The sequence below is a fragment of the Nyctibius grandis genome, chromosome 5 (assembly GCF_013368605.1).
Source record: "Nyctibius grandis isolate bNycGra1 chromosome 5, bNycGra1.pri, whole genome shotgun sequence".
NCBI lineage: Eukaryota > Metazoa > Chordata > Aves > Nyctibiiformes > Nyctibiidae > Nyctibius > Nyctibius grandis.
Window position 1 is genome coordinate 57,062,319 of NC_090662.1, and position 14,979 is coordinate 57,077,297.

At 35.2% G+C, this 14,979-nt stretch overlaps 1 protein-coding gene across 2 annotated transcripts in view; it reads right to left on the reverse strand.

Moving 5' to 3' along the window:
• The window catches only part of NUP205 (nucleoporin 205), a 51,575-nt gene that overhangs the window by 22,923 nt on the left and 13,673 nt on the right, over window positions 1-14,979 (reverse strand). For both annotated transcript variants that reach the window (XM_068401230.1, XM_068401231.1), the window contains exons 9-21: window positions 13,194-13,310; window positions 11,540-11,677; window positions 10,263-10,413; window positions 9,263-9,468; window positions 7,623-7,805; window positions 6,411-6,461; window positions 5,626-5,835; window positions 4,724-4,823; window positions 2,950-3,087; window positions 2,505-2,694; window positions 1,272-1,392; window positions 700-781; window positions 112-276 (exon numbers count right to left, since the gene is read on the reverse strand). In XM_068401230.1, coding sequence (XP_068257331.1) covers window positions 112-276; window positions 700-781; window positions 1,272-1,392; window positions 2,505-2,694; window positions 2,950-3,087; window positions 4,724-4,823; window positions 5,626-5,835; window positions 6,411-6,461; window positions 7,623-7,805; window positions 9,263-9,468; window positions 10,263-10,413; window positions 11,540-11,677; window positions 13,194-13,310 — 1,852 coding nt within the window. The remainder of the gene's footprint in view (window positions 1-111; window positions 277-699; window positions 782-1,271; window positions 1,393-2,504; window positions 2,695-2,949; window positions 3,088-4,723; window positions 4,824-5,625; window positions 5,836-6,410; window positions 6,462-7,622; window positions 7,806-9,262; window positions 9,469-10,262; window positions 10,414-11,539; window positions 11,678-13,193; window positions 13,311-14,979) is intronic.

Consider the following 14,979-nt stretch of genomic DNA (forward strand, 5'->3'; position numbering starts at 1 on the left):
CTTATTCTTAACATTAAGAGGAACTGCTTCTCCCTGTGAATTTTCCAATAAATATTCTCAGTGTTGGTAACAGAACTAATTAAATGCCAGATCAACTTTTCCTCTTCATACCTGGATCTTGCAGATTTGTGGTGCTGACAGGTTTCTTTAGTTCATATCCCAAGAGATACAGAGCAAGGCTGGGAGGGCTACACTCAAGAGAGGTGATAAGGAGATTCAGAATATGAATCCTTGTTTCATGATGGATTCGTGCACACTTCTTTTCAGGCTCCAGCTCTTGATTAAAAAAAAAATTTAAAAAATTAGGTGAATAATGAAGTGAAGAAATACATTTAATGGAATAATCCTCAGAGCCTTCAAGTTAAATACAAGACAGCTAAGGCATCAACTTATATTAGTACAGAGGGATACAAGACCAAAATTTCAAATTACTATTAATACAGCTCTAAATAATACATCCAGAGCGATGTTAAATACTTGTCTTCTGAAAACCGACTTAGTTTGTAGTTGGCTAATCATACTACGGACATATCTTAACAAGACATTGGTACTTTTCCTTCTGTTAAAGGTCCAATTCTACATAAAACAACACAAGAAAAGGGTTTTCTGACTTAAAAGTACTTTTTTCACATCTTTCATTAATTTCATTCTATATAAAAGACAATAGCGTAAGCCATTTTTAAGAAGCCTTTTACATACCCTCATCTGGATTAATTAATTCTTCTGCATCTTCATTGTCCAAACATTCCACAAACCCAGCCATCAGCTTCTGGCTAATACTCTGTATTCAATAATGGAAGGATGGAAATGAAGAGAATTTTAAGATTATTGAAAACAATACCTTTCATAATTCCCTCCATATAAACTGAGAGAAGTTCTAGACAAAAATTATATAATCTAGTTAATAAGCAGGAGATAAGAGTCATAGCTGTTCTAAGCACAGATTAGCAATTAGCCACTGAACAACCAAAAAAATACATATGCTAAATTATCCTCATAGGTTGAAAACTATAAAGTCAAGAAAGAGCCTCAGTATCTCAAAGAATATTGTTCCTTTCCTCCTTGCAAATATTCATGATTTTATTTTTTTTCAATTAATGAAGTAGTTGCTTTTCACAATGCCACAGTAAAAGAGTTTTTAGAGGTAGATATAAGACAAAATATAGTTTTAATGTACTTGATCTAGAAACCTATCCTTTAAATTAATATTATGGAGCATCAGTATTTCTGCACCAGTTTCTCTTTCCAGATCCAAAGAAACTGGCACTTACCTGATCATGTGTGAAATCACCAACTAGCTTTATCTGGATGTTGGAATTACAAGAAATACAGCACAAAATCTTGGCACTTTCAAAAGCCAGTTCAGGATTGCTGTTTCCATGATAAAGATACCTTCAAAAATACAAGATTATTTCAATTAAATTGTTGAGAATTTTACTATTTCAAGATGGTAATGCACAGACGAGAAATTAAACAACATATAGAACTAAAACACTGACAAATCAAACCACATGAGAAAACCTTAAAGCTACAAACAAAATTTCACTCTACATGAAGCACTTAACACTCCTCCATCAAAAGGAGGGTAGTAGGCTGAGTAGGGATAGTAATATCTCCTGGAATTCTTACCATTCTTTTTATCCAAAATCTACCTCAAACACTGCAAGATAAGTTAAAACAAATGGTCACAGGCTCATACAAGAACCACGGAGAATATACCTTAAGATCATGCAGAAATGAGCATCACTGAAGACCAGAACTAGCTAAAATCAACTACTGCATGTATCCAAAATACGAGAGAGAAAAAAAAAAAAAACAAACCAAAAACTTAAAAGTGTCTTAAAAGGCACACTTTTTTTAAACTATTTGTGGACTATTGTTATGTGAAAAAAGTAATATAAGTGAAAGACAAAAACATGTATCTAGAAAAAGTTCAATTTTTAGTTCATTCCATGTCAGAATATCACTGCTTTTTATGTACTCAAGTCTATTATTCATCAATGTTAGTTTGTCTGTAAAGTTATTATAAAATCAAACAGTAACAGAAGGTGTCAGTGGGAAGTGGAAATCCTGAAGTTTCACACTTGAAACAGAGTTTCAGATTACTAGCCTGATACTTTTAATATAGTAACTAATGGACAGTACTGTAAAAGGTTTAAGTGGCCAATAGCAACCAAATGAAGTTTTACTCTCCCACCCTATGACAACCAAAGTCTCGGGCAAACTGAAAATTATATGCAAGGGAATCACTGCACATAAGGCAACCAGGAAGAAATAATGAGGGGAAAAGAAATTAAGAAAGAAAAACTATAAATGCAGATACCAGTCTTGCACTAGATAATACACAGATCATACTGCCTGTGAAGACACCTCCTCCCACCAAAAAAAATTTCAGAGATGCTCTGTGCAAAGAGAAGCATTGGCTAGTAAAACTAGTCAATGGACCAGGATCCAAACACTTCTGTGCCTCCAAAACTCCTCCCTTCTCAGTAGTTCGCACATACCTAGCAATATTCACCACATGGTCTGCCTTTTTAGTGCGAGGATTGATTCCTTGAAGCAGCTGCTCCAGTGGCGTGACAATAAGGGAAAGGTGGCTCTCCCGCAACAGATCCATAAAAAGATTCTCTTTCTGTAGGGTTAAGTTTAGAAGTGCAAGGCAATACTGTACAGCTTTCTCTAAATGCTTCTTCCCTGCAGTGCACAAACAACAAAGAACCATATGAAAAACAAAGGAGCAGTTAAATAGACTACATTCATAAACCTCATTCATCAAGCCTTGCTCCAAGAAAGAACTTGTCAGTTGCTTACTACTAGGAAAATTCACCCCAAAACACAATTTTTATAAGCAAGAAAAACAACATCAAGTTGAAGATATGCAATGTCAACTTTAAATCCTACTTTGTATGCATTTTAGCTTCACAGGAAAAATAAATTCTAGGCACATACCAGGAAACGGAGCATAAGTATCAAGCTGCTTAACTCCTTCTTCTAGCAAACCAAGGGACAGTTCCAGCATTGGGGACTCATTCAATAGATGATACATCAAATTGAATCCAGGTGGTTTATATGCTATTATTTCTTCTCCTAAAGACATGACGGGGGGGGGGTGGAATTAATATCTAATAGAAAAGACTTCTATTACTCAAGCTAGCCTGAGCTACAAACGTAACAGTCCCTGTTGTAAGCAACATCTAAATAGATGAAACATACTGCATACAAAGTCTTCAGAGGTTTTCTTTACACATAAGCCATTTAGGTAATTTAAAAAGTTTGGGAAGAGTTGTAATGGCAATTACCATTACTTTTCAATATCTAATAGCACAATTTCAACTTTAACCAGTTAGACTTTCCCTGAATAGATCTGACCTTGGATTCAAACCAATGCTAGGACTTTACATCACATTGGAGCTACATTAAATGGTTTTGCAAGACAGAAAAGTAACTGGAAAAAGTTTACACCCCCCTAAACCTGCATGAAGACCCTGGATGAGAGAAAAAGCATTTCCAGAAATAAAAGCTGAGAAGGTCCACTGAACCCCTGATGCTTATAGTGTACAGATACTTGCACGTCTGTTGCAAAAATGAAACTACTAGCCTAAAACTCAAAGACCCTCATAAAACAAAATAAAAAGAAAAGTCAAGACTAATGTTTCTGGTTTACCTAGCCTCCTAGTAAACTATGGTGGATAAAAGCAGTAAGAATCTTTTTATATGCAAGTGAGAATGAGGGTGCAGTTTCTTTTGGCATCAGCTTAAACAATCCCCTTCTCCTCCCATCCATTCTGTGTCTGTGCTGCCCCCTGACAGGCCAATAGACCCACCATGCCACTGTGAAGCCACGCACTGAATCAGTTCAAGAAATGGATCTAGTCAAAAAAGATTGGTTTTAACCCATTTCTCCAATATATCATGTAACCCACAAATAATCATGCAAGCTGAAGGACTAGCTGAGGACAGGCATGAGCTAACAGAAATTGCTCAAGCCAGTTAAGCTGCCAAGAACTGTTTGTCAAAGTACAGGGCACAGAGGCCTCCCAGATTGAGGCGAGCTCACTGGAGAGCTATGTCTTGAAGTTGTTGTTCACTTAAGAAGTAGTTCTTATAGCTCTCTGCTGCTACAAGCAAATCCACAGGCATCAGGTCGGCATTCAATGTTAAGAAGAAATGTCAAATTAAAAAAAAAAATCTGCAGCCCAAATAAGCCTTAATTTCCTATAATGAGGCAACTGCCATCTACTTCGGCCTTTTAAATAGTTGTCCAGAAATAAGCTACTTCAGATCATAATTCTACTGCTACTGTCTGTTCTGAGTAATTAATACATCAATCATATTAATATTAGAGAATATATCAAATACACTGATACCTTTAAATTAACCCTATGAATAGTGGTGATTTAGATATAGACCAAAGAAATCCAGAGGAACAAGTCCAAAACCAAGGTGTTTAAGTGCTCTTTAATCAAATCAGCAATGCAAGAGAGACAGAAGTCATCCTCCTAGTAGAGCTAGGGAAGTAGGAAATAGCATACGTGAAGCCTTACTGAATCAGCAACATAGCTCCCGATAGTACATGGACATTTTTTAAACATCTTCCTATCTTAAAGCCTTGGCCTAGCTTTCCACCAGCTTACTTGCTATATTAAACAAGATCACAAGATAGAGGCAAGAGAGCAAAGCAAGTTACAATTCTGTTTGTCAGTGAACAAATTAACAAGTTAACCTTGTAACTCCACATATTGGTCCACAAAGTCTTCAAGCTGAGGTTCATAGTCCCGCAGCAATTTGTAAAACACTTCCAGAACTACCTCAGCTACTTCCCACTGTAGATAATCACAAAATGAAGAAAAAGTCATACACAGAATAAGACTGATACTGCAGCTACAAGACCAAGATGACAAAGAATACAACAAGCAGTGAGTGCAGTGATGGATCAGAAGTATGGCATGACTACCTAATTCTAAAATACTATCCAACAACACTTATAATTCGTCATGTCAAATAATTTGAAAGGCAAGCTTTCTTTCTGAAGCAAAATGGAACACTAAAACAGATTTATTGTCTATTTTAGGCACTATTACACAATATACATATTAGTATATTGAAACTACAAGCAATAAAGAGTCTTTAATAGGTATACAGCTAGTAACATATCATTAATAGCTTCCAGGATACAGTTTAGCATGCACTTTCATCCAGAAGGATCATAAAGGAAACTCAAATTCCTTGGTTCAGCAAGTCAGAAATATTCTCTGAGGTAACAATGAGGAAAGGAAAATCTGACTTGTAGATTCGGGCATGTGATCTTCAGAAGTCATTAGCCATGTAGTAGAGTTGCAGAATCCTGTATAGCAAATTGAAATTTAGCAATAATATAAACTTCTTTTGTGTTTGTTTTTTTATATACTTTATACAGGCTCCTTAGAAGTAGTTCATAGATCCTGATGACCCATGAGTTGAAAAATCACATGTTTACAGAATCAAAACACTGTGGACTGCTCCAGGTTACCTCTGCTGCATCAAACTTGCACAGCTTCTCAAACAGATCTAAGCCACATCAGCAGTGTCAAATCATTTTAACTACATCCTAAAAAAAAAAAAAAAAATTTTTCAAACAAAAATTACTTTTTCAGCAGCTCTCCGATAAGCTCTGGTGCAGAATCGGAGAAACACAGCATCCCTGAGGAACTGGAGATAGGGATCAAAGCCTGGTGGGCGGAGACCTGCTCCCAAGTTAGATGGGAATGAACTCTCCACTAGCGTGCTGATGAGTCGACAGAAGGCACGGGTTAAAGGATATTCCTCACATCGGGACTCAATCTCATTCAGTTCAACCTTACCAAGAGAACAGCAAAAACAGAAGAAGAAAAATCAAAGATTTTGAGGGAGGAAGAAACATGTGAGAACAAATAATATAAGGCATCATCTGTGAATTACTTTGCAGTGAATTGACTTTGCTGCATTTTTGTCCACAGTACACCACAAATAAAGCAAAAGCAGTGAAGCAACAGTACTGTCATTTCAGTTCAGCAATACACTCTTCGTTCATTTCTGAGCTACTAGACGATATGCCTCAACATGTACATACTTTGCCTTTATTAGAAGTTAGCTGTACTAAAATGTAACAGAAGGGAGACCAATTTAGGAAAATCTTAATAAGAAGTGTTCATAAGGAATCTGAGGGTTTAGATGCTGCTCTGTTGCTAGTATGAACCTGTACTAGATTCACAAATGGATAAAATTTCCAGAAATTACAAGCAGGCCTGAGAGTAAATTAAGAAGCAGTGAAGTGACACCGCCTATTCCAAGGGTTTCCTGTGGACACAGCAGCAGATGCAGCCTCTGCAAGTGTTTCCCGAACTCATATGCAGATAGTCAGAGAGGCTGCCTAGGAACAAAGAAACCCTTACCTCAATACCAATTTCTTGTCTCTGGTCTGGACTTCTCACAGTTTGTAATATCTTCAAAACAGAAAGGGAAATGAAAACAGGCAAACAATACATTTCACATAATCAAAGTGCATCTCCATAATTTCTATCAGGACTAAAAGGTAATCACTTTTTAGCTGTAAGAAGAGGTTGCCTAAATCCTCTTAAAAGGTAAAAAGCTAAGATTTTTCTGTCTGAAAGGCTGGATTCTATGTTGTACACTTGTATACTTCTAGCTTTACATCGTCAAAGACCTGCATATTTATTGTTAAATGAAACAAAGAATACAAATACTTTCATATTAATGATTTTTGTCTTATATTGGCTAGGGGAAAGACGTTTCACTTGTTATCTCTTACAACAGTGTCTTTTAAGGAATATTATAAAATAGGAAGCAAAGGTGGTGAGCATTTAAAATACTACTATTATAAGATGTCATTATTGTCAGGGTCTTTTTATTAGTAATTAACAATAAAGCACCATTTGCAGTTCAAAATGCCTGAAGTTCTTGCAAATAAAACAGCAATTAGTCTGAATCATAATACACACTATAAAACAAGCCCAGCCCATTATGATTTTTGAATTAACAATACCAAAAGCATTTTCATTTGATATTCATCTTCCTTAGGATTCATATTTAAAATTTTTCTCTGAAATAAGACAGAAGGGAAAAAACATTTTTTTAAAAGCTAGGGCTTTTAATATGTATCTGACGTTTGCCATCTAAATATGAAAGTTGGCAACAATACCCTGTGAATTACAATTAACTTCCTCTGAAACTTAAAATGCCCGAAACTGGAGCTTTTTAGTCAGTCCCTTCTTTCTATGAGCACCACTCACACTGGTAGAATATTACACACCAAAAAAAAAAAACAAACCCCAAACAGAAAAATATGTAACCTGCCGAACATTTATTATTGATGACATACACTGAGGACACAGGACTGTCTGTTAGGAAAACTGTATTTATGTAAAATAAGCACAGCCAATGAGATCTCTGAGGCATAAAACCATATTGTCACTTTCAAAATTGTTTCAAAGTAAGAACTGCATTAACTAAGTGAAAAAAAAATTATATTCAACAATGGCAACAAGAAAATTTCGGAGTAAATGTAATACTATTTCAAATACACTGACGAAAAATTTCAACAGATTGGGATGCTATAGTACTAAGCACTGAAAATCCTAAAATACCTGTGTATATTCCAGGGATTGCCAGAGTGAAGCAGCTATTTCAGGAGATTTTCCAAAAGCAGTAAGGGTTTCTAATAGCTCTGCTTTCAAAATAGGAGGAATGCTGCACTGCAGAAGTCCCAGAATGACCACTACTGGCGTCCACTGAGGGTGCTCACAAAGAGCCAAGCGAGCATTCTCACTCTACAGAGTTTAACAGAAAACAAAACTGCAGATTATGACTTTGAAGATTATTCATGTCTTACAATCTCTAACTCACAGTTCAGTATCAACGACTCTGCTTCGTACTTGAAGGTACACAAAACATCAGAAGAATGGCAGACCATTCCAATGCAAGTAATTTTAATTAAACAAAAGCCCAATTTAATGACTCACAAGTACTAAAATTGTCCTATCCGTACAGAAAAATTATGTGCATAATATAAGCTTTTTATAACAAATCATATTTTGGTTTGGTTTGGGTTTTTTGTTGTGGGTTTTTTTGGTGTGTGGTTTTTGTTTTTTTGTCTTTTGTTTGTTTGTTTGTTTGTTTTTTTTAGTAGAGAGAAATTCACGGAATTAGTCTTAAATAAGTTTAAGTACTTACATCCCAGACAGCTTCTTCCAGCACTGGTAAAGGGGCTTTATCAATATTTCTATTATGAACTTAAATTGCATTTGGACATTTGCTAGGAACCTATAAAAATTTGTTTCAGTCTAAGAGCAGGGTCACCACCAGTGTAAGCTCATTTGAGACTCTCAGATGAACTGTTGGACAGAAGCAAGCCTCTAGCCTCAGCAAATGATAATTCCCTACACCCTCAGAACAAATTTACTTCTTCCCAGGTTATGGTGTGACAATGCCAGGAAATATTAGTTTTAAGAGTTCCTTTTTTCCCCACGCTTATCCAATGCTGACATGACAACTCACATAGGAACACCCCATTATCACCAACACCAAGGATGATTTTTAAAAAGCCTAATTAGTTTCACTGATCTGTCCTGTGTTTGTGTCAGCAAAACCAAGGGTATTTCACTACTACATAGAATTTTTAGGCTGCAAGTCTGGTTGGTACTGAAGAGCTGAATCCCACAATATCCAGAATTACCCAGACAATTCACAGTACAAAATCTGCATTGCAGTTTTATTCTCTTGGAATCCTCTTCCAGTCACTTCAAGGCACATTTTACACTCTTGGTTTGGGGACATTTTAAATCTAACTCTGTAGGCAAGTTTCACCATTGATCAGTTTCCTTGCCAAATTTCAACCATTTCCTTTTAAATTCATCTATTATTTTTGCCTTTTCAAACTCATAATTAAATGCAAAGAACTTTCCTACTCCGTAGTCATTTCTTCTGAATATACCTCACTTCTGAAAGACATCTCCATGACACCAAAGTGTCAGGAAAACAAGAAAATCAGTAACACCAGCAACACAGGAAAAGGTGTCATCTCTTCCTGCTTCACCTGGACTGCATGTTTGGTCATAACAGTTATTCCTGATGCTTCCCATACTTTTGAAGTTCAGTAATCAAATGACAACAACTGCTAGGTAAATTTGCCCTACATATCTTTTTGGTCAAGTGAACCTCACAGATGAATGATGATGTTTTGCAAGAAACAAAATGTATTAAGAAAACCAAATAAAAGGTTACTTACCCAATTTACTATAACAGTGGTCAGCTGTAAAAAGGCAATTAATCCATCCTGTTCTTTCTGTGTGATTCCTCGGAGAGGCAGGTGACGATACTGGACACTGTCTGCACTTGGCAAGTCTTTCCTTAAGTGCTCATGATAAAGCATTAAACAGTGGAAGAAATGCTCCCAGGAGACAGGGCTGCCACCTGCTCCTTGGATGTTTTCCGCTAGAAAAATGACAAATGGGTGACAAGATTTTCTTTCTACTCTTTCACAGGGTGATAAGCAGGGTAGTTAAATTTAAAAGGAAAACTTTCTTATCTAGAGGAAAAAATAAAGTTCAAAGTAAAGCTATTATTATTTCCAAAATCAGTGGTTCTGGTTTGGGTTTTTTTATTGTTGGGTTTATTTGTTTGGTTTTGTTTTTTAGTAGAGACAGAAAGGTGCTAATATGAAAAATTACAAATGAGTTTTCTGCTTTACAAATCTGAATGTTTGCAGCATTTGTATCTTCAAAGTAGGGATTTTTTTTTCCATTTTGATCAATGCAAAATTAATGCAAAACACAGAACTGACCAGCATCTCTTACTTTGAGAAAGTGCTATTATATTACATGTATCAAAAAATTCTAACAGAACAAAATGCTTCTGAAAAAAGTCAGCCCAAGGAAGGTAACTATATCTACAAAATATACAACTTAACTTTAAGACATTACTCATTTTATATTTTACAAGCAGCAATACTGATATTCTGTATCTCTTACGGTGTTAAGACACAGTTTTTTTTAAAAAAATGCATTATTTCATTATGTGAATTACTTGCTAAGGTGCTCAGACATTTGATTACCTAATTAGTCTTTTTTTTTTTTTCCAGATTACACTTTCAATTGAAGCCTTCCAATTTTATCTCTGCACTAATAATGAAATGTTAAAAGTACAAAGCCACAATTAATCTCAAATAAGTTTTTGTACTTTTCTAAAGAAAAAGAGCTAGGAAAGAGCAGAAGTATCACTTTTCTTACCATGACTACTGCCATTGACTTTTAGCAAACTAAAGCAGTAATGAGCACACTGAGGCCCACTAGCCAGTCCCCGCAGCATTTTCAAGTATGGGATGTAAATTGTGGAAGGAAGTAGATCTCCCATTTGCCTAACAAACTTTGATAAGACAACCTAGAACAAATAAAGATCAGTGTTTAAAAAAAAAAAAAAAAAAAAAAAAAAAGAGTATTTTAGGAAAACAATAGCCAGCCAAAGTCAGAAAATAGATTCTAATATAATGGAGGGGGGGAGGTGCTGGGTAGAGGGGTGGAATCACAACTCAAAAGAAAAAAAAAAATCCTTTGTAGACTGGCCTATTCAGTTTCCCTGAAGGTGAAAATTATGTTTCAAAGAGGAAATAAACAAAACAAAATAATTCATGCTATTGCAAAGTATACTAACTCTCCAGTTCTGTATTTCTAGTGGTAAAATTTACTTCAGCCCAAAAATGCTGCACAGCAGTATTATTAATACATCTCACAGTGCAAGTTAAGCGATACTGGGAAAAAATTCACTATGCTTGTCATATCCCTGCACAGTAACTCTCACACCCAGTGGTTCCTCCCAGGGTCATATTAGGGTGTTTGCAGATTGCACCAGGCCCTAAGTTATCTGTATTCCAGGTGGATCTTGGGATGTGTCCGATATGTCTCATACTAGGTTTTGCCTAACACTGCAGTCCTTCAAGAAGGATTGAAGGCTGACAGCATCCCAGGTATCCAAAGAGTTTTAGAACACCTGCTTCATCTGTTTAGATTGCTTCTTCGTTCTAATTTTAAGTTCCGTCTCTCATGGGCTATAACCTTTGGGCTTTAAATAATTACAATACTCTTATGGATTTTTACCCCCGAAAATACTTTCAGCTACAGTTAATAAAGTTTTATAGTTAAGGAATTTAAGTTCTCAGTTACACTAAAGAGGTATGTAGAGCTCATCAGACAGAAAACCCAAGAGCACTGTTATGAGAATTCATTTAGCAACTGCAACAAAATCAGACCTAAACAAAATTTTCAAAAAGGTTTCTTAGGACTCTTTCTTACTAAGTTTCTTGACAACCATGAATGCCTGGCAGTAGCTCATTTTAGAGCAAGCAACAATAGCCATGTCATGCAGAGCAGGACACATGCAGATAAGCCACTGACAAAAGATCATGTCTTCTTAGAGGCTAACTGTAATAAGGATACCAAAAACTTTGTTGCCTGTTTCTTATTACTTTAATTTCAAGTTACTAGTAATTACTCAAGAAAATCTAGATAACCTGGCGCTGAGGTGGTCGCTGATGAGCTACTCCAAGGTAGGACCCCATGATGGTAGATGTCTGCAAAGGCTCTGATGGACACCAGTATTCAAGGGCAAGTTCCAGATTAAAGGGATCTTTCCTATACAATTCAGCAATCTATTAGAGAAAGGAAGATGTTAGAAAAATATCAACTACATAAAGAAAAGACAATTACTGGTGTTCCATTCCTTAAAACTACCTGAAAATGACAGCTTCTAAATAGCAATATCAGAACAAATGACAACCAGAGAAATTCAAAATGCACACATAAGTGAAACTTTCATAACTTTAACTGATACCTTTATCTAATTATTATAGACTGAATCATTGCTAACACAACAGTGGCATTTCTCCTCAAATAACCATTTGCGTACCTTGATATATTAACTTCAAAACCAGTTAGCCAGCACCAGGATTAGAAATCTTACCCATTATCTGAACATACATATTTCTCAATTCTTGTTTCTAGTTCTTCATTTAAGTTTACTATATATCTCAGAGCTACCTAAGAAAGCATTTCACTATAAATTTTCCTGTTCATGTTCTATAACCTAAAGGACTGCCTTTGCAAAAGACAATTAATCCCTATATTAAAGACTGCTACATTGCAAATTGCACACTTGTACATTTTCATGCTAAATAAGGGGAAATATACAAGCTTTTCATTTATTCATGAACAGAAAATATAAAATGCACCAGTTCAATATGCAAATCTGTCTTCTGATGTGGGGTTTTTTTTGAAAGTGCAGTTAGATAACCTTAATAACTAATATTTAAATAAACATTTATTTAAGTGTTCTTTCAATTTTATGTTATTTCCATTTTCTTTCTTTTATTAAAAATATGACAGAAACAGAAAGATCTTTCTGTTAAATCTAAGCTTGTGGTCAAAATTGTACTGAAATTAAGGAATTTGTAATTCCAGCAGCCTTAATGGGGTCACCTTGCCTAGCCTGCTTTACAGTAAATACAAAAGTCTTAGAAAATTCTCATTACAAATATATCAACACATGAAAATTATTTAAACATTTCAATTCTTTATCAGAATAATTGTCAATAGTGGGGAAAAACCCCTAAAACTCAATTATAATTTGCCCACAGTAAACAGGGAGAAATATGAAGACTTAAAGAAACATAATACACTGTGTAAACATTAAGGTCTAGATACACAAAGCTGTTTCATTCCAAAGAACTTCCATGCATTTAGCCAGATCTCAACTCCAGTGCTAGCCTGTAATCTTAAAATTCCTATTTCTAAGTTATGTTAAAATAAGATGGCTTAAGATAATAGATATGTTAAGATAATCTTCTTATAATTTAAACTTTAAATATTTAAATATTTTGCAAAATAGCTTCAGTTCAAGAATTCTTCAAATATAAGAAACAATGCTGTATTAACTTACTAAACAAGAATTAAATGACACTTCATTAACATCAGAAGCCAAGGCAGTAAATTCATTCCTTTACATGAAAAGTTACAGAAAGCATCTACATTTCAGAAAGAAAAATCCCTCTAATCCAAAAAGGGAAAGATCCAGCACCGTACGTTATCATTCAGATATGGATTTTCTGATGAAGAAGGAAAGTCACAATCACTTTTTGCCACAGTAATTTGAAAGAAAACAGTGCTTACTAAAAGCATTAAATGCTCCAGATCTCTCCGAAGGGAAATAGGTGGATCATTACCCATCTGAATACTCATGTAGATCATGCGAGCATCTTCATCAGCACGGTTTCTCAGCTGTTTCACCTACACAATTTATGAAGTGGAGAAAAACACTGGTCTATATTTAGCTAAGAATGAAATAGAACAGAAATAATGGAATTGTCTAAACAGTCTATTAAAAACTAAGAAAGCAAATGAACTTGCACATACATGACAAGAATATTAAATTTCTTTTTTTTTAATCCTCTCTTCCCTAAGACCTTACATTCAAAGATATATTCAATAATTTTCTTACTGCCAAGGCCCTCAGTTCATAGCCAAAGCCCTGAACTTATACCATGGGAGTTTTTCCCAACTGACTTCACCAGATCCTCTGGTTTGGCCCCAAAAGGTGGATCCTCCTCCTCTTTTTACTTCGAAAGCTAGATAGGTTAGCTTCAAACAAAGTCAGACCATTATCCACAAGGAGTGGAAAGAAACAGAAAACACTGTAAAATAATGTTTTCTGTATTACTTTTTCTGTTATTACTTTGGACCCAGTCTGTCGCAACTAAAGGCATTACCACATGTCAATAAATACAACAGAAAAAAAAAAAAAAGAAGAGAGAAGGGAAGGGAAGAACAACTGCAGCAATTAAACAAAAGCCTTTTAATGAGTATCCTAAAATTCTTTGTTTTAAAAAGACTAATTACTAAACAAAAAACAGGTGAAATTTAATTTTAATGTCAAAAAGCCTTTGATAAAACACCCCACCAGAGGCTTATAGAAAGCAAATAGTCATAAGACGAAAAGTTAAGTTTTGTTAAATATTAAGCAGATATTGAGGAACACGAAACAGAAATAAGCAACCAATTCAACACACCAAAAATTAAAACACAGCAATGGTCAATAGAGACCGGTTCATGGTCTATAATACACCTTAATTTGAAAAATTGAATGAGCAGCAAAATAATTGTGTCTCCTCAAGAAAAAAAAGTTAAAAACTAGAAATAACTGTGCAAAGGGTCAGAGCATACTAGCCAAATTAGTATACTAACAAAATGAATACACAGACAAAACTGAGTGTTGACAAATGAAATAATGAATTACCTGAACTACTAAAGCTAATTATCGAGTTCTAAATGTAATGCAGTCAGCCAAAAGATTTACCCAAATCATCACCAGCAAGCAGCATTAATGTTAAAACTATACAGAAGAGTTAATAAAGTGCTGACTTACAGATTTAAATAAAACTCAAAGGTTATATATATACCAAAAAAAAAAAAAAAAGATCCTGCAAAGCAGACACTTCTGTTTACCTAAAATTTGAGGTTCAGTAGAAATATCTGAGTACAGAAGCCAACCACTAACTAACAGCAGTTAAGACAAAAAATTCCCTTGTAGGGCTATATCCCAATTGCCTGCTAACAAAGTCTTTCTTGTAGAACACCTAGTACTGGCCTCTGTCAAACTGGAACACAAGTTAGCGATCAGATCTTTGCTTATATCCTGTATTACAAAATCCTACTTGTAATGAAAAATATCTCTCCATCTTTAGGCATTAGTTACAATCAACTGAAGATCTGAATCAAAGCAAAAAACTCGAAACGGAAGAGAAATACTTTTCTCAGAGATAAAGCCTCCAATTCCATAATGCAGTGAAGAAGAGAGATGCACCAACAAACCAACCTATAGATTGGGATTTTCAGGAAGTTCTGTGGATACAGGAGACAGGGTCAGATCTGCTCTAATAAGGCAAGAACCTCAGCCTGG